The sequence below is a fragment of the Chelonia mydas genome, chromosome 2, assembly GCF_015237465.2.
Source record: "Chelonia mydas isolate rCheMyd1 chromosome 2, rCheMyd1.pri.v2, whole genome shotgun sequence".
Taxonomy (NCBI): domain Eukaryota; kingdom Metazoa; phylum Chordata; order Testudines; family Cheloniidae; genus Chelonia; species Chelonia mydas.
Genome location: NC_057850.1, coordinates 38610215 through 38636230, shown reverse-complemented (window position 1 = coordinate 38636230; position 26016 = coordinate 38610215). Strand labels below are relative to the sequence as shown.

The 26016-nt window shown below is 42.0% G+C and overlaps 1 protein-coding gene across 14 annotated transcripts in view; it reads left to right on the top strand.

Annotated features, from left to right (window-relative positions):
• VPS13B (vacuolar protein sorting 13 homolog B) overlaps positions 1 to 26016 on the top strand; it is a 914031-nt gene that overhangs the window by 643272 nt on the left and 244743 nt on the right. For 13 of the 14 annotated variants that reach the window (XM_037892217.2, XM_037892214.2, XM_027818377.3 and 10 more), the window contains exon 31: positions 10401 to 10604. In XM_037892217.2, the coding sequence (XP_037748145.1) occupies positions 10401 to 10604 (204 nt within the window). Of the gene's footprint in view, positions 1 to 10400; positions 10605 to 19105; positions 21219 to 26016 lie in introns of those variants that run through there. The other variant, XM_037892221.2, reaches the window with a different exon arrangement.

The window sequence follows — 26016 nt, the reverse complement described above, 5'->3', positions numbered from 1 at the left end:
CCCTTCCCACTCCATTCAGACACGCTGTCACTCCGCCTTTCTTAACTTCCTGTCTATCAGTATTGATGACTCCTTGTCTGCTCTCAGCACTCTTTTCTTCTGCTCTCTCTTAGAATCATAGAATCATAGAGTCATAGAATATCAGGGTTGGAAGGGACCTCAGGAGGTCATCTAGTCCAACCCCCTGCTCAAAGCAGGACCAATCCCCAATTAAATCATCCCAGCCAGGGCTTTGTCAAGCCTGACCTTAAAAACTTCTAAGGAAGGAGATTCTACCACCTCCCTAGGTAACGCAGTCCAGTGTTTCACCACCCTCCTAGTGAAAAAGTTTTTCCTAATATCCAACCTAAACCTCCCCCATTGCAACTTGAGACCATTACTCCTTGTCCTGTCCTCTTCTACCACTGAGAATAGTCTAGAACCATCCTCTCTGGAACCACCTCTCAGGTAGTTGAAAGCAGCTATCAAATCCCCCCTCATTCTTCTCTTCTGCAGACTAAACAATCCCAGTTCCCTCAGCCTCGCCTCATAAGTCATGTGTTCCAGACCCCTAATCATTTTTGTTGCCCTTCGCTGGACTCTCTCCAATTTATCCACATCCTTCTTGTAGTGTGGGGCCCAAAACTGGACACAGTACTCCAGATGAGGCCTCACCAATGTCGAATAGAGGGGAACGATCATGTCCCTCGATCTGCTCGCTATGCCCCTACTTATACGTCCCAAAATGCCATTGGCCTTCTTGGCAACAAGGGCACACTGCTGACTCATATCCAGCTTCTCGTCCACTGTCACCCCTAGGTCCTTTTCCGCAGAACTGCTGCCTAGCCATTCGGTCCCTAGTCTGTAGCTGTGCATTGGGTTCTTCCGTCCTAAGTGCAGGACCCTGCACTTATCCTTATTGAACCTCATCAGATTTCTTTTGGCCCAATCCTCCAATTTGTCTAGGTCCCTCTGTATCCTAGCCCTACCCTCCAGCGTATCTACCACTCCTCCCAGTTTAGTATCATCCGCAAATTTGCTGAAAGTGCAATCCACACCATCCTCCAGATCATTTATGAAGATGTTGAACAAAACCGGCCCCAAGACCGACCCCTGGGGCACTACACTTGACACCGGCTGCCAACTAGACATGGAGCCATTGATCACTACCCGTTGAGCCCAACAATCTAGCCAACTTTCTACCCACCTTATAGTGCATTCACCCAGCCCATACTTCTTTAACTTGCTGACAAGAATACTGGGGGAGACAGTGTCAAAAGCTTTGCTAAAGTCAAGAAACAATACATCCACTGCTTTCCCTTCATCTATCGAACCAGTAATCTCATCATAGAAGGCGATTAGATTAGTCAGGCATGACCTACCCTTGGTGAATCCATGCTGACTGTTCCTGATCACTTTCTTCTCATGTAAGTGCTTCAGGATTGATTCTTTGAGGACCTGCTCCATGATTTTTCTGGGGACTGAGGTGAGGCTGACTGGCCTGTAGTTCCCAGAATCCTCCTTATTCCCTTTTTTAAAGATTGGCACTACATTAGCCTTTTTCCAGTCATCCGGGACTTCCCCCGTTCGCCACGAACTCGTCCAGCCCCATGGACTTGTGCACGTCCAGCTTTTCTAAATAGTCCCTAACCACCTCTTTCTCCACAGAGGGCTGGCCATCTACTCCCCATGTTGTGATGCCCAGCGCAGCAGTCTGGGAGCTGTCCTTGTTAGTGAAGACAGAGGCAAAAAAAGCATTGAGCACATTAGCTTTTTCCACATCCTCTGTCACTAGGTTGCCTCCCTCATTCAGTAAGGGGCCCACTCTGCCTTTTCTTCCATTGATAAAGTTGTTGTTTCTCTTCATGATTCACTGTTCTCCACTCTTGACTTTTTTGCCTCTCTCTCCCATTTCAGTGTCTGCCCTGCCAACCTCCAATCCTGGCTCTTTCCCAGCATCTGCTGCCTCTTCACCACTCTTGTACTGTAGAGCATCTCTGGTGACCAGGCTGATTTCCTTCACTACAGATTTGTTCTCACCACTTTCAGTTCTGTTGTCTTCCTAATTAAACAACTGTACTTCTCCAACTTAATTGAGTACCACACTCACAATCCCAGCTGTTTTTATGCCACCTTTTTCTCACTTCTCAAAACCTTCCCTTCTCCTGCTTCCACTTCTCTCTTCATACAGAATCTTACTTATTTTTTCAAAGAGAAAATGAAAAAATGCGATGTGAATTTCCCCCTCCACTTGGCTCACTTTTTCTCCCATTTTTAAAAATCCCACCTTTTGGTCCACTGGTCTCTCCAACTACTGGTTCATCTCCCTTTCATTTGTAAGTTCATTAAATGTGCTGTTTACAAACACTGTCTTGAGTTACTCTCCTTCAGTTACATCTTAGACCCTCTCCAGTGCAGCTTCTGCCCCTTGCATTCCATTTCTATCACAGAAGGCTCTTCCTAGTGAAAGCACAGAAGCAGAACTCCATCCTCATCCTTTTTTGACGTGTCAGCCACCTTCAACATCATCAACCAGGCTCTTCTTGAAATCTTGTCTTCCCTTGGCTTCTGTGAATCTGTCTTCTCCTGGTTGTCCTCTTATGTATCTAATCTCTCCTTCAGCATGTCTTTTGGAAGTTCCTCCTTATTCCCCTTGTCGCTTCATGTGTTTGTAGGGGGTTTTCCACAGAGTTCTGTCTTTGGTCCCCTTCTCTTCTTCCTTGGCATTTTATCTCTGGGTAATCTCACCCACAAACGCAAATGGAACTACCTTCTCTATGTGGATGATTCACAGATCTGTGTCTCTACTTCAGACCTGTCTCCTTTCCAAACTGAAATCTCAGCCTCTCTCTCTGATACCTCCTCATAGAGGTCTAGCCATCAGCTCAAGCACAAAACGGCTAAAACAGAATTATTATTATTATTATTACTATTTACTATTTTATTAATATTCATTTTGGTACTGCTTAAGGACTAGCTAAGAACAGGGCCCCACTGGGAAAACACAGGGTAGTAGATTATCCTTGCCCTCAAAAACCTTATAGCATAAAAGCAATCTTAATCTACCCTCCAAGTCCTTCCCGCACTGCCTACTTTCCCAATCACTGTGGACCACACCACCATCCGGCCTGTCACTCAAGCCCATAATTTAAGTGTCATCTTCACGTCGCACCTCTTTCCCATTTGTGACATCCAGACTATGTCTAACTCTTGCCATTTCTTCTACATAACATTGCTAAGCCTTTCCTGTCCATCCACATAGCTAAAAGTCTGGCCCTTCACAACTTGTTCCCACCCTACCTTTTATTTCTCATTCACTTTTGAGATGTCAGCTCAGTTACCAGCCTCCTTCACGCACTTGTTACATTTTTCCAACATGCACCTTCTTGTTTTCACCTGTGCTGTCCTGTATGCTTGGGAGGCGCTCTCCGTAAACATCTACATCGTTGTCTTCCTTCAAATCCCTCCTCAAAAATCTCCTTTGCTGTGAAAAAAATTTGGCAATAGTTAGGCAGCTGGTGCAGTGAGAGCACTGTCTTTCATGCTGACCAAAAATGTCTCATAATTTCATTGTACCTCTCCCCATTTGTCTGTATCCATCTGGTGTCTCTCGTTTTATACTTAGATTGTAAGCTCTTTGGGACAGGGGCTGTCTTTTTGTTCTGTGTTTGTACAGTGCTTAGCACAGTGAGGTCTGATGCACTACAGTAATACAAATAAATAATAACAATAACAATTAGCTTTTATTCTTAGTTTCCTTGATATGGTCCATTGAGTAAGGAGTTTTCTGGCATAGTGTTTTGTTCATAGAACCTGTGTATTCTCCAAGACCAGTACTATCCTGATGGATGATGCCTTGTGTTTGCCACGCTGCTTGTCTACCCTCCCCAGCTTCTTTGTGGGAGCCATGGGACCACTTCTTTGTGGTCCCATGGCTTTCCCCATCAACTGTTGCTTTCAGAATCTCCCTCCAGGAGAGGTTTCATAACACATAGGGGGATCTCTGACCCAGTGAGCAATAACACAGCCATGGAATCATCCTGGAGTTGAAAGAGAAAATGGGGAGTTCAAGGAGTACAGTACCACAGAGACCCACTCCATGGCTGCCCCCAACCCTGATTCAACCATTCCCCACTCATAGATCAGGGTTTCCACACTGCATCTGGGATGGGCTATGTGGTTAAGGTGAGGAGTGGAACACCGTAGGGATAGCACTCCCCTTTTCTGTGCCCAGATCTAAAAGGAGTTTCCATCCAACACCCATAGAAGCAAAGGGAACAGTTTGACCTACATGTACTGGGAGACTCTTTTGGATTTAGGATAGGGAGACGCTGTCACCTTCAAAACACTGTCTTCAATGTTTGTGGTTTGAACCAAATAGATTTGGGAAAGAAAAGAAGTATGTGGATATATCCATTTAAATGTTGACTGACAGTGACTTTGATTATTGTAAAATATTTGAAAATCACAACATGGTTTATATTCATTTTAAAATGCCATTTTCTCTGGTTTATTTAGCATTTTGTAGATCTCAGCTGAGCCGTAAGTAACTTCTTTACCATGGGTCTCAGAATTATGCCTATTCAGCAGCAAGTAGTAACTGGTTCAACATGAGCTGTTTCTTGTATAAACATACAAAAGGCTTGACCCAGACTAAATCAATTTAAAAAGAAAAACATTAAGCCTATGTTTCCTGTTACATGCTTAAGGTCTTCTTTGGTTCCTTATGATTTTACTGTATTATTGACCAACTATCATAGGCTTTAGTTTATCCTCCTACACCACCTGCTGAACAGTTCAAATGGGATGGTGGAGTTATTTTCAGAAGGGCAAAACAATGACAATTATAACTCCTACATTGCATTTCAGCTGGTGAAGCAGCTTTTATGCTAGGGGTACGGAAGTCATGTGAATCTTGGCTTACCCTTTTTCCAGATTTCAGTTGCTAGAAGGGTTTCAAAAGCAGCAAAATGAAAAAAGGGTGCAAAGTTCATAGAATTTGGAACCATGTATATTCAAGACAAGGTCCATTGTAATACATTTTAACTTATTCTGGTCCATTCAGGAAGTATACTGAATAAAATCAGGGTGTTATTCATGTAAGTAATTGACAGAGAAATGCATGATTTTTTATTTATAAATATGTATGTGTGTGTATGTATACAATTAGTTGGAAAAATTAGAAGCTAATTTTTTCTCTTAGTATAAACTGACACAATTCAATTTCAGATTGGTAATCAGTCATTAGCAAAACGTAACCAGCCATTAATGTGTTAATTCTTCTGATTCTTTTATAAAAGTCCTTGAAAGTACACCTCGTATGGTTGTACTGTTTTATTTGTAGCAAGGATTGGGTATCTCAACTCACATCACTTGCATGACTTACTTTTGTAACTGATTTGCAAAAGCAATTGCAAACCTGCTTTTGGACTCATTCTTTGCATAGGCAGATTAGGCTTTCTCAGCTACAAGAATGGAGTATTGTTCATGTATGTTTTGAAAAGAGACCTTAAATAACCCATAATGCAAAGTAATACAAGCTAGCAACCCTGGGGAAAAATAACCCCAAGCATACATACTCATTGAGAAGGAAGTGCCTAGAAAGCTGAAATACTGAGACACCTCTCAAGATGATGATAGTAGACAGAAAATTACACATCATTTTACAGTGTGATATGACAGCAAAAAAGCTAACAAAATTAGGGCTGCATACATAAAGGCATGAAATAGGGTGAGCATGCAGTGTTTTATATTGTAGTTCTGGTCTGAACACATCTGGGATATTATATATGCCTCTGGGCCCCACCTTAACAGAAAGTTATTAATCATCTGGAGGGGTTCAGAGAAAAGTAACAAAAGTAGAGGCTGGAAGGATTGATTTACAGTGTGAGAACTGAGTTTTAAAAGAACGGCATTTGTATGGAATGGTTAAGAGGTGGAAAAACTGGGAGGGTTGCAGAAACATAAGAATCTACTAATATTTCAAAGGTGCACACATGAGGGATGGAAAGGAATTATTTAGGTTGTTACATGGGATATTACTAGGAGTAATAGGATGCAATTAAGACACCGAAAATGTAGCTTGAGTATCAGCATGATAGTGAGATAGCCCCCCAACCTGAAGCAAATACTCACACAGCAGAACCACTAACCCAGGAATCTATCCTTGCAACAAAGCCATTGCCAACTGTGTCCACATATCTATTCAGGGGACACCATCATAGGGCCTAATCACATCAGCCACGCTATCAGAGGCTCGTTCACCTGCACATCTACCAAAGTGACATATGCCATCATGTGCCAGCGCTGCCCCTCTGCCATGTACATTGGTCAAACCGGACAGTCTCTACGTAAAAGAATAAATGGACACAAATCAGACTTCAAGACGTCTCCAAAACCAGTTGGAGAACACTTCAATCTCTTTAGTCACTCGATTACAGACCTAAAAGTTGCAATTCTTCAACAAAAAAACTTCAAGAACAGACTCCAACAAGAGACTGCTGAATTGGAATTAATTTGCAAACTGGATACAATTAATTTAGGCTTGAATAGAGACTGGGATTGGATGTGTCATTACACAAAGTAAAACTATTTCCCCATGTTTATTCCCTCCCTCCACCCCCCACTGTTCCTCAGATGTTCTTGTCAACTGGTGGAAATGGCCCACCTTGATTATCACTACAAAAGGTTTCCCCCTCTCCCCACCACTCTCCTGCTGGTAATAGCTCACCTTAAGTGATCACTCTCCTTACAGTTTTCAGAGTAGCAGCCGTGTTAGTCTGTATTCACAAAAAGAATGGAGTACTTGTGGCACCTTAGGGACTAACAAAATTTATTTGAGCATAAGCTTTCGTGAGCTACAGCTCACTTCATCGGATGCATCCAGTGAAGTGAGCTGTGGCTCACGAAAGCTTATGCTCAAATAAATTTGTTAGTCTCTAAGGTGCCACAAGTACTCCTTTTCTTTCTCCTTACAGTGTGTATGGTAACACCCATTGTTTCATGTTCTCTATGTATATAAATCTCCCCACTGTATTTTCTACTGAATGCATCTGATGAAGTGAGCTGTAGCTCACGAAAGCTTATACTCACATAAATTTGTTAGTCTCTAAGGTGCCACAAGAACTCCTTTTCTTTTTGTGAATACAGACTAACACAGCTACTACTCTGAAACCTGATATTAGGGTGTGGAATAGTCTCCTATGGGAAGTGGTACAAACCTCATTGCTTAAGACTTTTAAAACTGAATTGAATGAAATAGTAGAAAAAAGGCAGTATGTGAACAATATTGTATTGACAGTGGAATGGACTGGTTGTCCAATGTGTCTTTTCTATCTCTAGCTTGTTTGACTTTGTGAATAGTAGTCATGCCTGTTAATTGCACCAGAAGATAAATGCCAGGAAGTTAGTTAATTTTTATTTATATTGAGATAAGCAAATCTAGTCATAACACAAAATAAGGGCCAAATTCACCCTGGGCAGCACAACGAGGAGTTGCAGGGACACTTTCAGAATGCATCTATTGCTCCAATAATCCTGTTGGCCAGGATATGATTGTGCAGAACAAACTTGGGAGATGAAATGCTGAGTTTAGTTTACTCCTTCTCCGAAAAGAAGTAACTGCACTCTTAGCTGTTGTATGATACCAACTGCCTTCGATTGAAGGGCTGAACATGCCACCTAATTGACAGACCACATCTTGAATTCCCTTTCCTTCTGCTTTCTTAACAGTTGGGAAAAGATCCTGTCCTCCTGCTTGCACTGCAAAAGGGAGAAAGTTTTCTACAATCTCCTTCCTGTTTTCCCTTCTGCAGCACAGGCATGGTCTAATCCGAAGGTTTTCTCACTTTATGATAAGTTAAGGGAGCAATTTGGAAAGCAAGAAAATAAATATATTCTGATCATATATGAGGTGTACAGGGGACATGATTTTTGTGGAGAACCCCTTTTAGTATCCAACTTCCTTCAAATGTTGCCTTGTGTTCTTTCTACTCTGTTTTCTCACTTATGCATCTAATTTATCTAGTCAGTGTTTTGGAATGAAGGACAATCAAAATAAAAATGGCCTTTAGTCCAAGCATGTCAAATCTTCATTAAATTTTTAGATCTTATACTTACAGCTGCATAGTATCTTTCAGATGTGATGTAATAAAGATAAACTTTAGCTAAAGCACAAGTGTGTTGCTTAATAGTCCTCTAAAAATAGACAGTAGTAGCAACAGCAGAAAAATGTGTATGAAATAATTTATTTTTGTTTAAATCTGTCTATAAATGTGTATAAATGAAATATAATTAAAACAACATAGTGTATTGTACTTCCTTTTTGCTCACTTGCATTTTTAATTTCTTTTAACTTCTTGGTTGGAAATATAGAACGCAAATGTATTTTATCTGGTGTCTCCAGTGGTAAAAATAATGATTGAAAAATGTGCTTTTTGGAATTTGATTGCGGAGGAGGGGAGAAGAAGGATTTCACTATGCCAGTACACTAAATTACTATATGTTGTATTTATATTTTTAGAGAAATCTAAACACATGGACTTCACAGGATGTGTCTCTTGGTGCTTTTATTTTGGCTAATATTTCCCAAAATACATGCTCCAGTCTTTATTTGGATTAAACAAAGCAAATAATCAAGTTATCATATGACCCAAGGTCACTTGGTAATTTGTAATATGAATAACTGTACATGTATTCATGAAACTGTCTTGCAAGGGAAATAAATTACATCATAGTTGTTATGGATTAGACTTCTCAGGAGAGAGGGTTGACAAGAGCACTCTGAGTTTTAAAGATCACAGCATATTTTGAAATATCTCTGGTGACATAGGTTATATGTAGTATACTTTTGCCTAAGTTTTCAAGAAAAATATAGGACTACTGCACAGTGCCACTGCATTGCATAGACATGAATGATTTGTTCAAAACAATAGGCCCTATGACCATTCATATGACTCTGCATGTAGACACATATGTTTTGTCGTGTGTGTGTGTAAAACTTTAGTCTCTTAACACCAAAGATTAAATATTTTTGTAAAATTGATCTGTTTTATGCGAAGATCAGAAACTATATGTGAATGGAAAGCGCCAGCTTAAAATATGTAATGTGTAAATTCATGAGGAAGAGATTATAAATTGGCATCGTGCCTTTTAAGGGAAAATTGTAGGAATATCCGATTCACCTTATTTTCTGATGTATTTTAAAACTAGTATTAAATTCAGTTACACCTTTTTATTACATTATTAAATGAACAGCTTGCATTACTCTGTATAGTTTCAGGATAGAGTGGGCAAGCTGATTCCTCCAAAGATTCTCCACTGATCTTTAGCAGAAGTCTGAAGACAAATGGTGGTACAGTAATCCGCTGATAACAATTGTATTGCCTTCATAATTGTCTCAGCTGCCTCCTCTGGTCCAGAAAACTCTTGAATATGTTGCTGAACATGGGTTTCTTTTATGTGTCTTTAAAGTACTGAATAATAAACTGAAAAATACAATGCAGCAGAACCTTGCATTAGCCACACATTAAATAATTTGCTCAAAATGTTGCTCTTTGTTTCCTCATTTGTCAGCAAACATTTAATAACAAAATGTTTTAATGAAATCTCATATTACTATGATTAAATTATTTTTACACAATAAGGCATATTGTGGAAATTTTACTTGTACCTTTAGATACTTAAGGTGAGTGCTGTGAATGGTAAAAATGAAATGTGTCAAAATAAATTAACAAAATACATTTTGAAATGTCCTTACTACTTTTATTTTTTCATGGAGGTGCTAAATTTGAACACATTAGCTCATAGTGAAGTTTCTTATAGTACTCTACTGCATTCTGGTTGCAGAACACTTTTGGGTGACTTTGATAGTATATTTGCAAAACACTCTGGCTGGAATTTTCAGAGGGGCCTAAGGAAGTTAAGCACCTAACACTTTCCATGGGATTTGGGTACCTTACTACTTTGGACTCCTTGGAAAATCCCAGCTTCCCTTTTTTATAACCTTCTAGTTCTGTATAGTCTTCTAAAAGTTTAAGTAATTAAGTATACACTTAATATATCTTCTTGCTATAGGGTCATATCCTGAAGCCCTTACTGAGAGCTTGATTCTGCCATCCTTACTTACATTTAATGGTTCATTATTTCCATTGTTTTCAGTGGGGCTTCTCATACCCGAAGGCCCAAATCCGAAGTGAGTGGAATGACCTCCCATTCACTTCAATGGCTCAGCCTATGATATGGTACTACTCAACATAAGGGTGGCAGAATTGAGCCCTCCTAACTTACTGTGAGAAAATTCCCATTGAGGTTAATAGGAATTTTGCTGATCATGATCGTCAGTATTTAGACCATAGTTTATAGCACTGTACAGAGTGGCAACTTTCTCTCTTTAACTCGCAAAAATCTTTCTATCATGATAGGAGAGCACTGAATTTGGGAATTCTTCGAGACCCTGGATCAGAGGTTGAAGACAGACAATACCAAATAGATCTGCAGTCTATCAACATTGGTACTGCACAGTGGGATCAGTTGAAACCAGAGAAGGACAATAGTAAAGGAGGTGTGCTGACAGAGAGTGAAAGAAATTCTCAAAACCCAGCACTTGAATGGAATATGGCCAGTAGGTAAGGAAATAATTCAAAATGTTGTGTTTTTTGGACAAAAAACATTGGGGATATAATCTGCAGTATGTCTGAACAAAGTATTTTCTCACTGTTTTTACTTAGCATTGCAAATATTTTCTATGAAATAGAGTTTTGAATTGTACATTTGAAACTGTTCTTTGTATCATTGTTACGCTGTAATTATTGCACACGTCTTTTGTTTATTTAGTTAGAAATTCCTTTTTTGAATGGCTTATTATATGGCCATAGAACATAACTCCACGAGGAGACTTGGCATTCAAGTTCTTAGGCTAGGAACAACAGTTTGGGGTTTTTTTGTTTCCTTTGTTTGTATTTTTACAAACTTTGAATAAAGCAGTTTAGACATTTCTAAGTTAGGGAAGGACAAAGTAGAATTTTTTTCTATTGGCTCATGAATGGTTTTTTTTGCTTCTGTAAGGGGAAACAGCTGCATTTGTAGAATGACACATTTCAGCTGATTTGTCCATAATGTGGACTGTACGATATGCAAAAGAGACTTCCAGCTGAAAAAGGTTTAGCACAGTTACTCCCGGATTGCCCACTGGGAGACTTCCGTTTAGCTCACCTGCTAAAATTTCTTCCAGTGGACTTTAAGGATCTTGTTCAATTCTGGATCATAATGAGTCCAGTATGAGATGGGGGACTTTGCTTTGGGTTAAATTCAGGATATAATGTAGCTACACATAGTAGACACAGCATGAATACATTTGCTTGATATTTAAAATTTAAAAAGAGTTACCTCAATTACTATGAATTAATTAGTCATCACAGTTTTGTTGCATTCCATGTATTTGCATTATAATGGCTAATATACAATGCTTTTGAAATTCATACTGAGATGAATTTATTTTCTCATGAATGAGCATGTTATAATGTGTACTTTCATTATTCTATGATTCAAGCAGAATCTACTCTCAGGTGTCATTCTTGTATCTCTATTGACTTCCATTGTGTTGTATATGTGTATCTGAGGGTAGAATGTGAATATGGTTTTTTGGAATCTAAAGTTTGGAAATACCTGAAAACAGATTGAAAAGAGGTACAGCAGAGAAAGTGAAGAGATGAAATGGTTGGTATTTATAGCGAAAGGTTTTGTTTGTTTGTTTGTTTGTTTGTTTACTTGGACTTTTTATGCTTTTATTTCTAAACTGTAATTGAGATCAGGATTAAATCCTTTTGAAAACAACATGAAAATGATTAAAGAGACAAGATGGGTGAGGTAATATCTTTCGAAAACTTGTCTCTCTCCTGAACAGAAGTTGGTCCAATAAAAGATATTACCTCACCCACTTGTCTCTCTAATATCTTGGGACCAACACAGCTACAACACCACTGTAATAACTGTATACATGAAAATGATTAGATATACCAGAGATAGATGAATAGGGCATTAGAATACTAGATAGGGAGAAGAGGAGAGACAAAGTGACAAAAGCACAGCATAGTTCAAGCTCTACCTTCACTCTTATCAAGTTTTGCATGGATCTGAGAGTGCTGTGAAAGACTGGTGGGGAAAGCACCTTAGGATTTTACTCTGCCCCACAGGACCAGTTACACCCCAGCTGCATATAGGATTCTGGAACTCCTGTGGTTAATTTCAAAGTTCTAAAATCATCATTCTGTTTTTCAGATGACAAAATAGGCATTTTAAAAGTAAAACAAAGCTTTCATATGTTTTAAAACAGCCAAAGGTTTATGCTTCAGAGTGAAGGAAGATGCTATGGTGGCCAGGAGCAAGTGCTCACAGCTCATTTTGAAGTGTTTGTGCTTGAAAAGACCTGTTTGTCCAAGCTCAAAGACAATTTTTTCAAGCAAAACCACAAAGTTTTTCAAACTTCTCTGGAACTTGTTCAATCCATATTCAGTGCATGCATGGCTTTGTGGGTTCCAGAATAGAAGTTCTTCCCTAGTGGAGAGGGTGGTTTCTCAAACACAATGAAGAGGTACAGGAGAAAAGATAGCAGTTCAGTTTTTGCCAAGAGGATGTCCAGAAAGATGATATACAAGCCATAGCAAATGGAGAGGGGTCAGGAATGGGCAGGCATATCTGAGTGTTATCAGCAGTGAAGTGATGAAAGACTATGGAAGTAGATGAGGCCACTCTGAGTGAGTGTAAGGGATAATCATGGCCAGATCCCTGGGGAACACCAAAAAGATAGAGGGAGGAGAAAGAAGAAGGTCCACTGAAAGTAAAGATGAAGGGGCAGGGACAGAATGGGGGAGGAGCAGTAATAACGTCTGCTGATTATTCATTTATAAGGCATCATAGTTGGTTTCCTGTCATTTGAAACATTAATTTTACGAGTAAAATACCACAGTGATTTCTTATTTTAGATCCTTAGCTTGAAATAATTTGCCCAGACCTCGTTGGCGTTGTGATGTGAGAGCTGCATGGATAACTTGCCCTTCTCACAAAATGGTGCTGTCCAGTGGCACTTCTTGAAGGGCAAGATGGTACTGACCCCAAAAGACCTTCTAATGGTCAGCCCAATGGGCACACTGGCTTTTTCAAAGTGAGCCACATGAGGAAATTGCCTTAGTCCTTTCCCACAACTAACTGGCATCAGTATAATCAGCAGGTTTTGATTTGAGCCTTCTGGGTACATTTTTTGACTATGATAGGAATTCCTAAAACAGTATTAAGATTACAGGATAAGGGAATCAGCTATTACAGGCAAGCTGCGTATTCTCCTTTCATAACTGCTAGAACTTTCTTCCATCTTGAACAAAACTCTGAGTGTTTTCATTTGAGCTTGCTTTCAATAACAGTGTGTGTTTTAGCTTTGAAAGAGTTTTTAACAAATATTTAATGCAACATTTTAATTATCTGGCTTGACTTGTTGTTTGTGATATGCAGTACTATTTTAATTTTATTCTGCATTTGTTTAATGCAGAGAGTAGCTGGTACTGTATGTGTGTTTGCTTGTCAGTTTGGTTTAATCTTATATACATGTACCGCAGTTCATTTTCAGGATGTTCACATTTTTGCTTTTTACTTGGCAATCAGTGTTGCTGCATCTGGGTTTATTTTATGATCTGTGGAAGTGATGTGCTGAGAACTGGAAGAACCTGTACTGATGTCTGCCATGTGCTAGGATATTTCCAGCATGCACCAAGAGAATGACTGCATGGTGTTTTACATGGTGCTTAGTGTTTCCAGGATGAAGTTTATCTTGAGATTTCCTGAGAATGTCACAGAGACTTTATTCTTTGCGTTAGTAGTGATACTATTTTCTTTCTTAATTCTTTGTAAGTTACATTGATATGTTTAGCATGGAAGATAGGGAATGGCTCTTTCTGAGGAACCTTTGGATTAGTTTTATTGTTCGGTTTTAATACATTTGTTTGATTTCACTTAGCTAGTCCAGTACTCTGGTTTAGTAGGTCAGTTATTTTTTTTAAGGTTCCTCTTGTTAGATGTGTGTCCGTAGTAGTGTATCTTACTCGTTTAATTATTGTTGATGTTTAGCTGGTACATGTATGTTAAAGTATAGAATCAGATCTATGTCTTTTCCTCTGTGTAACATTGTTTGATTACTAGGTTAACTTGTAGAAAAGAATTCCAGAAAATCTACTGCACTTTCATTTTCCAAGTGTATGTTCCAGTTTCCAACATTCCAAGTATATTATTATAAATATATTGACCTTGGTAATTTTTAACAAAATCCTAAAACAGAAGCTGCCAACACTGCCCATCCACGCTGGAAAAACGATAGGACACCATGGATGTGGTTTAATTGGGCTGGAGCTTTATCACTTATAATATCTGGCAGTACCTGGCAACAGATTTTACAGTATAGAGAGGAAGATGTCAGCTCCTTGCTGATCGAGACATAGGACCCCCAAATGCATTTCCTCAGGTCTCTTAAAGGGGGCCAGGAAAAGGAGGGGAGGTCTACTCCACACTGATGAGACATCAGAGCCTCAAACCCGCCTTACTCAGCTCCCATAAGGGATGCTTTCCTTCAAATCCTTTTCCAAACCATTTTATCGAATAACCACATCCCTTCCACACCGAATACCTACACTAGACATCCACCACAAGTTTTATGCATAAAGTTGCAACACTGTAATCTAACCCCTCAACTCCACCCCACAAGATCCCAGACCAGCTGTGGGGATGGTGAAAAAAACCCACCTTGCCCCTGCCAGTGACTGTGCCGGAAAAATTTCTTCCCAGCCAACCAAGGAAAAGGGGCAACTAGCATAACGCCCTCACTGTGTCAAAAGGGAACTGATACTTTTGCCAAGTTCAAGGGTAGGTGGGTGGATGAGTGTTGCCAGCCTGATCCTGGTAAAGAGGGTGTCTCCGTGGCTGCATGGAGTTTAATTCTTGTTACAGTCCTAAGTCAGGGGTGGGCAAACTTTTTGGCCTGAAAGCCACATCGGGTTTCCGAAATTGTACAGAGGGCCAGTTAGAGGAGCTGTGCCTCCCCAAACAGCCAGTCGCGGCCCGGCCCCTGCCCCCATCCGACCCCCCCGTGCTTCTTGCCCCCTGACAGGCCCCACCAGGACCCCTGCCCCATCCATCCCTCCCTGTCCCCTGACTGCCCCCTGCCACCCGATCCAACCCCCCCTCTCCTTCCTGACTGGCCCCCAGGGACTCCTGCCCCCATTCAACTCCCCCTTTCTCCACCCTCTGACCACCCTACCCCCTATCCACAACCCTGCCCCCTGACCACAACCCCAAACTTCCCTGCCCTCTATCCAACCCACCCTGTTCCCTACCCCCCTTACCACGCTACCTGGAGCACCGGTGGCTGGCGGCGCTACAGCCGCACCGCTCAGAGCACCAGGACAGGCAGCCGCACCACCCAGCTGGAGCCAGCCACGCCACCGTGGCTGGGCTCTGCAGCTGCGCTGCCCAGCAAGAGCTCACAGCCCCACCACCCAGAGCATCGCACCGGCAGCGCAGTGAGCTGAGGATGCGGGGGAGGGGAATAGCGGGGGGGGCCGGGCGCTAGCCTCCCTGCCCAGGAGCTCAAGGGCTGGGCAAGATGGTTCTGCAGGCCGGATGTGGCCCATGGGCCATAGTTTGCCCACCTCTGTCCTAAGAGGTGCACAGGATATGGTCCAAAAAGAGAATGTAGCTGAACCACTCAGTAATAGCGATCATAATGTAATGAAATTTAACATCCTTGTAGGAGGGGAAAATACCAAAGAAACCCTCAACGGTAGCATGTAACCTCAAAAAGGGTAATTATAGAAAAATATGAGAAGGGTAGTTAAATGGAAATTAAAAGGAACTGTCACAAGAGTGAAGTGCTTGCAAGCTGCATGGAAACTTTTTAAAAAAACCATAATAGAGGCTTAACCTATATGTATACCCCAAATAAAGAAAAACAGTCAGCAGACCAAAATAAAATGCCACCATGGCTAACCAGAGTAAAAGAGGAAGTTAGAGACAAAAAATATATCTTTTAAAAATTGTAAGTCAAACCCTACTGAGAAAAATAGAAAGGAACCTAAACTCCAGCAAGTAAACTGGAAAAGTATAATTAGACAGTCCAAAAATAATTTGAAGAGCAACTAGCAAAAAGCATAAAACCTAACAGCAAATTTTTAAAAATATATCAGGAGCAGGAAACCTCCCAAACAATTAGTGGGGCTGCTGGATGATCAAGATGCTAAAGAAGCACTCAAGGAAGACAAGGCCATTGCACAGAAGCTAAATGATTTTTTAATTTTTGTTTTTGTATCGCTCTATACTGCAGAGGATGTGAGGGAGATTCCCACACATGAATCATTCTTCTTAGGTAACAAATTTGAGGAACTGCCCCGAACTGAGGTAGTCTCGCTCAGAAATAGCTATCTAAATACTATGGTGTAGTGGGGATCAGGGATCACAACACTTCCAAATGTGAAATGTTTATACTTCATTATGCATGTTATAAAAAGTTCCCTAATGGGGCAATATATAAAAAGATTCCTGGAAACAGTCAGTTCTAATAAGTTTATGTACAAATGAAACCTGTTCACATTTATACCCTTTGCCTAATAGCACATAGGGAACTGGGAATGTTTAACCAAAAAGAAGTTTTCTTGATTGAAAACTGCTTTTTCAGGTTGTAGCCCTTCTCTCTCTGCCTCCTCTCAGTGGAAAAAATAACAGCCCTGAAGGATATAAAGAAATATATCCTCTCTTGAGGCCTCGCCCCCATCATCATGCAATCCTTCTACAACAACCAGCAGCAACTTGTGCTTCCTGCAGCTTGAATAAACTCTGTTTGAAAACAATTGAGGTTAAAGGCATTACTGATGTGTGGGGTAATGAACTGAGTGTGGCAATGTACTGCATTTCAGTTTTGTCCTTGGCAGACCACCATCTGGAATGACTTCCTGGGACTCTCCACTAGTATGTCAGGGAGCCAAGGATCTATGGTACCAAATAGAACAAAATGTCACTTGTAGTTTGTGAGAACCCTCTGAGAAGGTTTTTGCATTTTTTCTTTAGGCCTTACTTTTATGTAATTTTGAAAAGCAAATATATAAAGTTTTACCCAATCCTCATAATGGATGATGCTTCAATAATAAATAAAAGAAAAAAACATGATCAGTAGATGAATGGTATGTGTTTTAGAGATTACTTGTGTAATCCTTCTACCAGATGGAGCCGGCAGCAACCAGGGCTGGGTTCAATATCTAGGGGTTCCTTTTCAACAATACAGCATAGAACTGCCAAGAGCCCACACCCAGTAACCTGGGAAAATTACACACCACCCCGGGGTGCCTCTGAGAGGCAATACTTCCCCACTCACAAACATGGGGTCCAAGTGTAGAGAAGAAACTTTTAATGAAAGGAGGGAAGTCACCTGACATTAATTAGGGAAAAGCACAAGCAGGATTCATAAACATAAAACTGTGAGCAGGACACCCACCCCAGAGTGCATGGGGCAGTGTCTGTCCTTGGTCAGTGAGGACCAAGGGTTCAGAGGTGCATCTGTGTGAGCTCACCTCCCGCAGGTGTGCGGGGAAGAAGGCACTTTGCGTGATCCACCATTTGAGCACTTGCTCTGGCTGGCTGCGCTGCCGGCCGCAGTTCCGCTTGCTACCCGACTCATTCCTCTCCACTCCCGCTGGCCACCTGCTCACCGCTTCCACCTTCCTCTCTGTTGTGAACTCTGCAGATCAGTCTCTTGCAGTTCCACCCAACTCTGAGTGATTGTCAGATCTCAGTGATTTTCAGCTGTTACTGATTGTCAGCTCTTAGTGGGGGAACCTGAAGCGGACTGAAAGGAAATCCACAAGTGATTTCAGCTCTATTGAGCAGTTAAAATAACAAAAGACTCCTAATGGAGCCTGTTTAGCTCTATCTTTGAACAGTGAGGAGGAACAGGTTAAACCAGACCAGGGACCCTTAAGGAGAGTCCACACTGCCTGGCTGGGACACTTGTCCCCACCCCTCTTGCTTTCATAGGGGTCTGGCATTCGAGCCCCTGGCTTAGCGAGATCCTTTCAGCTGAGGGTGACCCCCTCATTTGGGACAAGTTAAGCATAGTTCTGCTCCCCTTTACTCAATAAAGATAGCAACATTGATAACATTTCACTTCTCCTGCATTCAGTACTAAAGTGATTTGTAACCCAACATTAGCCAAAGTTGATCACTTTGAGCAATGCAGTTCTATCTGCTGGATATGTAGGCAGAGTAGGTGTGTTCATGTAAATACAGTTTGCTCCTGAAGTCTCAGCCCCTCCCAGCTAGTTGTCAGTGGAGAGCTTATTCAGACCCTGCTTACACTTGTGAAAATTTTAGGGACAAAATGCAAGACTTTTTTCAACTACCTCCTTTATTTTATTTGTAATATTTACATTAGCTTAAATTTCACATGCACATCATCATACAGTACGAAGCCTTATACCAATTACATGCAAGTGCATTTTTTTATTCAGTACCCCACTACAAAAAAAATGCTGTCAGTTGCTGTCATGAAGATGGATGAAATATTCTTTTTGCTCAGTCATAGTTATTTGACAGGAGTACCTTTATACAGCCAGGTGGCTGGTACTTGGTCATCTATCTTAGGTATTTATATAGCCCTCATGCCTGTAGTATCTGAGCACTTAGCAATCTTTTAATTTATTTATCCTCACAATACCCCTGGGAGGTAGGGAAGTGCTATTGTTTTTCGAAGAGTGCCCCTGTGGGTGCTTCACTTTAGGTGTCTTGTTGCCCTGCACTTGTAATCGGAGATTTGTGGTAGCAGAGCCCGGTTGGGCAGCACATGCACTTGAGCCTCTCAGAGTGGTTACATAGCGGTGTGCAGCCAACTATCCCCCTTCTCTACTGCCTTTGGCTTGAGTCTGACTGATCAGCAGTGCCCTCCCTGACCTCAGATAAGATTAATGGTAGATAGTTTATAATGATAGTGTTAGATTAGTTGTAGTTAGCTTCCCTATCCCTTTACCCTACTCTAATTTCTTTAATTTTCATTTTAAAAAAAAATTCCATTCACCTTCCCTGTCTTCTCATGTCTCTCCAGCAGGCATACAGCTTTAGCCTCAAACAAGAGACCGATTCCCTCAGGCATGCCCGGCTCACCTAGCTTTAAACGCTGCCTGACTTGCAGACTTTCCATACCAGTCTCTGACACCCATGCTCAGTGTGTCCACTTCCTTGGTGAGACACACGTTACTCAAAAGTGCCCACACTGCAGAAAACTGACAGCCAGGACAAAAAAAAGCCAGAGATCTCCAACTGAAGCTCCTCATGATGGAGAAATCCCTCAGGCCAGTCTCCGACCCCGAGACTGGCCTGGCCAACGTTCACCAGAGGCAGCCTCTGACAGGGGCTCCACTTCAACAACGGCTGCCAAGGAGCCTAGAAAGACTACCAAAAAGTGATCACAGACGTCCCCGCACTGAGGATCGCCTAAAAGAAAGTGATCTCCAACTGAAAAATCTGCCCCAGTGCCAACAGCACAAAGAGCACCGGACCGCGAGACACCAGGAACATCTGGCACCAAAAGTTCCTGAAGAGTTAAAGACCCTATTCAGGCAAGCTCTATAGGAAGTTCACACACTAAAGTGAAACCTACCAGCTCAGCACCCAGTGAAGAAGCTCTCGGTACCAAGCTGTACAATGGCACCACCTGCTGTACCTATGCCACACGGCTCTAAATCGTCAGCACCGGTAGCTTCCACCATGCCATCTCCAGCACTGAGCCTCACGGTTCTGCAGCGATTCATGAGGCATGCAGACCTGATAGTGGTCTCAACACCTGAATTTTCTTTACTCAGTACAGAGGGTACCCATCCAGATCGGTACCAAGCCAGCTAACTACTCCCTGCAGATCAGCCCCTCTTATCTCCGGTGATGAGGAAAAAGAGGATAATGCAGCAATATACACTCCATGACACTCCTAACCCAAGCCAGGACCATTTCATCACCAAGCACCTGCGGATATATGAGGATGGTATGGTCACCCATGGGCACCTCCCCCATACCATTCCCACCTAACTGGTCATTCTGGGATCCCTGGGCAATGTATAGGGCCCAAAACCGCAGGCCCCCTGGCCTGCCTAAGTCCAGAACAGCCAGGTCCTCTTCACCAACTGCCCTAGCACTCTCAGAAACACAAGAGGAAGAGACCAAGGAACCTGAGGACACAGCCAAACATGATACTTCGCTGCCTACTCAGCTCTCATCTTTATTACTGGACGAAACCATTATGCCACCCAAATACACACTACGGGGGATGATTTCAAATCCTTTCAGGACCTCTTCAAAAGGGTTGTGTTTCATTGGCACGACCCAGAAGCCCATCATAACATACTCCATGCATCCTGTCACATTGCACTCCATATTCTTTATGGAAATATGCTTATGTTATGGATATGACATAACTGAGATGTACTTTATGCAAGATTGGTCTTGTAAGGTATCATTGGAAACGTTATAATTTACTGGATGTGATTATCCAATTTTTGTGCATATATCATTTCTGTATCTAAAGTTAGGACTATGGACTATGTAATCATCACAACTGGGTGTGTATTGGGAAGACACCCACCAGACAACAGGCTGTCAAATTTGATGAGCCATCAGGAAGGGACAACAAAACCATGAAGATACTAATCTCTCTCCCGCCTGGGAGGCGTCCAGGGATGTAACTGTGACACTACTAGGTCAGGTGGTCTTGTCATCTGACACTAAACATTATCTGGGACTTTTTGTAACTTCCCACTGAGGGGGGGGAGGGGTTAAGCTTGGAAAACAAAGGATTCCCGCCTTATGTAAATCCTATTTAAGAGTGGAGAGGAAGGCAAACGGGACTCTTCCTCCCCATAGCCTGTCTGCCCAAGAAGAAAGACTGCTAAAGCCACCTGAAGGGAAGGCGGGGGTGTGTCCAAACTGAGACAGGAATCCAGTCTGAAAAGAACTATAAGTGCAAGTCTGAACCACGGAAACTTTGCAACCTGCCTAAAATAACATTATGGGTAAGAAATTACATTTTGTAACCTGTTTCTTAAGTATATTGAGCTTAGTTTTCGTACTTAGGTATGTTTGCTCAGTAATCTATTTTGTTCCGTCTGTTATCTCTTATATTCACTTAAAAATTACCTTTTGTAGTTAATAAACTTATTTCTTGTTTATAATATAACCCCATGTGTACAATTCATAATTGAAGGTGTGGGGTAAGAGGCTGTGCATACCTTCCTCCACACTGAGGGAGGAGGCAGATTTCGTAATATATCTTTGGATCTGCACTCCAAGGGAGGTGGACACCTGAGTGCTTGGGCAAGTCCCTTAAACTGAGCCTTCCCAGAACTGATCTCAGTGTCTGTTTCGTTCTGCAATTTGATGTGTCCCTGTCTGTGTGTGTGCTGGAGGAAGCTTAATGGCTTGGTCAGCAAGACAGGTAAAAAGGGTGCCTAGGTTGGCATAACAGGCAGGCTCTGTGGTATCTCAGCACATCAAGTGGCATCCAAAGGGGGGCAACCTGTGACACATCCCCAGCAGCAAAGATAGCGTTGCCAATTAACGATGCTCTCATGGAGCCTGCAAAAATAATCTGGCAAACACCTGCTACAGCACCACCTTCATGTAAGAGGTCTGACAAAAAAATATTATGTGGCAGCAAAAGAGGCTGAATATTTATTCACATACCTCGCACCAAACTCCTTAGTGGTGGAGGTGGTCAATCAAAAGGGGAAACAACATCAGTCCCAAACGACCCCATATGATAAGGAGTGGAAAAGGCTAGACCTTTTCGGGTGAAAGCCTATTCCTCAGCTACACTTCAGTTCCACATAGCCAACTATGCAGCCCTGCTGGCTAAATATTCACACAATCTGTTCTCCAAAATGTCATAATTTATTGAAAATTTACCAGATGACAAAAAAAGAACAATATAAGGAGAACATTTCCAAAGAGGGTCTCATCGTCAGGATGGCCCTACAGGCCTCCCTTGACTCTGCAGACACGGCAGCACGATCCATCGCAACATCCATGGTCATGTGCCATGCATCCTGGCTCCATCTCTCCGGATACCCAAGGGAGATCCAGGCAATGGTTGAGGACCTCCTCTTCGAAGGTCAAAAACAATTCGCAGACAAAACCGATATATCTTTACACACCCTGAGGACTCAAGGGCAACCTTAAAAACCATGGACATAGAATCATAGAATATCAGGGTTGGAAGGGACCTCAGGAGGTCATCTAGTCCAACCCCCTGCTCAAAGCAGGACCAATCCCCAACTAAATCATCCCAGCCAGGGCTTTGTCAAGGCTGACCTTAAAAACTTCTAAGGAAGGAGGTTCCACCACCTCCCTAGGTAACGCATTCCAGTGTTTCACCAGCCTCCTCGTGAAAAAGTTTTTCCTAATATCCAACCTAAACCTCCCCCACTGCAACCTGAGACCATTACTCCTTGTTCTGTCATCTGCTACCACTGAGAACAGCCTAGATCCATCCTCTTTGGAACCCCCTTTCAGGTAGTTGAAAGCAGCTATCAAATCCCCCCTCATTCTTCTCTTCCGCAGACTAAACAATCCCAGTTCCCTCAGCCTCTCCTCATAAGTCATGTGTTCCAGACCCCTAATCATTTTTGTTGCCCTCCCCTGGACGTTTTCCAATTTTGCCACATCCTTCTTGTATTGTGAGGCCCAAAACTGGACATCTATGTACCTGCAAACAAAAAGAAACAAGGGAGGTTTTACAACCAGAGATTCCGGTCTACGTCATACTCTCAGCCCCAAAGACAGTACGAGCAACGGCGTAAACAAAGATAGAACAGACTTCGGCAGAACCAAGATCAGCCTTTGATGTCTCAACAGTCCATCTCTAGACAATTATTTTGAAGGTGTGGTCAAGTGCATGAGACCTCTACACTTTCTGACTCCGAAACCAGAAATGGTCCCCTGTCCATTCTGAAACCACCTGTCACCATGGTACCCAGTCTGGAACACCATTATGACATACAAATGGATTTTAGAGATTATCCAGAAGGGCTACTCCATCCCCTTTATTTCTAGCACACCTACCCACCCCTCTTCCCTGTCCCTCTTCAGGGATCCCTTTCACGAGCACCTATTACAACAGGAAATAAACCACCTCGTACAATTAGGTACCATGGAACCTGTACCATTGCAATACAGGGGGAGATATTTTTATTCACACTACTTTCTAACTCAGAAAAAGACCGGTGGGTGGAGACCCATCCTGGATTTATGCAAACTCATCAAATTCATGAGAACATGACATTTCAAAATGGTGACTCTAACCACAATAATTCTGGCATTAGAAAAGGGAGATTGGCTCTCAGCCCTCGACCTGCAGAATGCTTATTTTCATATTACCATCCACCATCACACATAAGATTCCTGAGATTCACCATAGGGAAACAGCATTTCCAATACAGAGTAGTACCCTTTGGCCTATCCACTGCCCAAGGGTTTTTTTCCAAGGTTCTCACTGTCATTGCAGCTCATTTCTGCAGACACAGAGTAATATTTCCATATTTGGATAACAGCCTCATATGAGCATGAACACAGCAAGGAGAAATAAATGCCACGCAGAGCACGATAACCCTTTTCATGAACCTAGGATTGCAAGTAAATGTGCAAAAGTCCCCACTGGTTCCTGTCCAAAAGTTGGAATTCATAGGAGCCTGTCTCACTCTCTAACAGCAATGCTACCCCAACAGTGCTTCCTCACTCCAGTCAATCTAATTTCAGCAGTGAGGGGAAGCCCACAAACATCCTTCAGAACGTGTTTAAAACTCTTGGGGCACGTGCTGGCAACAACGTTTGTTGTCAAACATGCCAGACTCCACATGTGATGCTTGCAGGCCTGGCTTTGAAGAGTGTACATACCGCACAGACACGCTCTCAACAGATGCCTCACAATGCTACGCAGAAATTAAAATATTCGTTAACATGGTGGACACAATCAAACAATGTCTTCTCAGGAGTCCCTTTTCAACAAAGAACTCCAACCATGACAATGACGACAGACACTTCCCTAATAGGTTGGGGGGCACACATACTCAACAATACGGTCCAAGGCCACTGATCCCCCGCGGAGTCCAACCTACACATAAACTTACCAGAGCTAAGGGCTGTCTGAAATGCATGCGACCATTTTCCCCCTCTAATCAAGAACTATGCCATCAAGATCCTTATGGACAATATTGCATGTATGTTTTACATAAACCGCCAAGGGGAATTACGATCATACTCTCTGTGTACAGAGGCAATACGACTTTGGAATTGTTACATCGCCAACAACATAGAGATATTGGCATCCTATCTGCTGAGATGTCAGAATACAGCAGCAGATATACTAAGCAGGGACTTCTCAGAAACCCACAAATGGGAGATGGATCCTGAAATTCTCAAATCCATATTCAGACTATAGGGGTTCCCCACCATAGATCCATTTTCAACAGCTCAGAACACCAAGTGCCCACAATATTGTTCCAGGGCGGGATTGGGAGACCAATCCCTAAGCAACGCTCTCCTCATAAAATGGGAGGCACCACTGACGTACACATTTCCTCCAACTCCACTCCTAAGCCGAGTCATTCACAAGATCAAGCAGGATAAATCCAGGGTTATTCTCATAGCACCTACACGGCCCAGAAAAACTTGGTTCCCATACCTGTGTCTAATGGCAGTGAAGCCTCCTCAAACCATTCCCCTAGTACCTCACCTTCTAGGACACGAAGCGGGATGTGTCTGCCATCCCAACCTCGCAGTCCTCCACCTCAAGGCCTGATTACTCCATGGCTGACTGGGGTCAAGGAAGCCTGTTCTCAGGAAGTAAAAGATATATTACTGAACGGTCGGAGACTAAGCACAAGAAAGATGTATATCCATAAGTGGAAATGAGTCTGCACCTGGTGCCAAGATAATCAGATCTTACCACAATTGTCCCCGTCCCCCCTACTGAGGATTCTGGACTATATTCTAGTGTAGCCTATAGGATTAACCTGGTTTACATTAAAGTAAGTCCAGCTGTAATGCTAGGGACCTACAGGCCATATCCTGTATGTTGAGCTAAGGCAAAGTTAGCATATCTGTGTCTGAGACCTTTCACCCAGATAGTGAAGTTGGCTTACATATGTCTGAGACCTTTCACCTAGATAGCAAGTTAACACCCACGCATATGTCTAAGACCTTTCACCTAGATAGATAGATAATGGAAGAATGGCATAGGGGGGTTCCAAGTCTGTACCCACAAACTTAACAGGTACACCACAAGGAAAGAATCAAAATAACCGGAGAACAAAAATAACATATGTGCATATGTACATGTCATCAATACGTACAAACATACTAGCCTATGGAGTAAGTGTACCCTAACATTTTTGTGGGTGAGGAATGAAATTAGAACATAGGAGGAAGGATTTCAGGCACTTATACCCTATAAAAGAGATGACCCACCTTGCTAGAAATGGATCTATCTACGACAACTACTACTATTAGTTTTTCTAGTTGTTTTTAGTTGTTTTTCTTAACTTTCTAAGTTCCAAGGGGACTAGGATAAGCTTGGTTTCCCTAAGCTTTTGTTCTTAGTTTTGTTTATTAGGTTGTGATTTTAAGTTTAAGTTAGTTAAGTAAACTCTAAGTTAGCTTTGATAGCTCTTAGCATTAGCTTCTTCTAAGTGCTGCACCTCTCACTCAAGAATTGAGAAACCTGACTACTTAATTTATTTTAATAAAAAGTCTTTAAGGCTACATCTGTCTCAGTATGAGCTTCCTGTCATGCCCCTGAGGGTCCTTTGTAAATTCTGTGGAGCCTGATTTGGGACAAGAACTTTTATCTTCTGATCAAACAGATTGGCGAACCTAAAACCCATACTATCCAAATTAATATTATTAGCACCCTAAATCAGGCAACACTAGAACTTAAAAAATCAGGGCTATCCATAAGTTCCATCAGAGTAC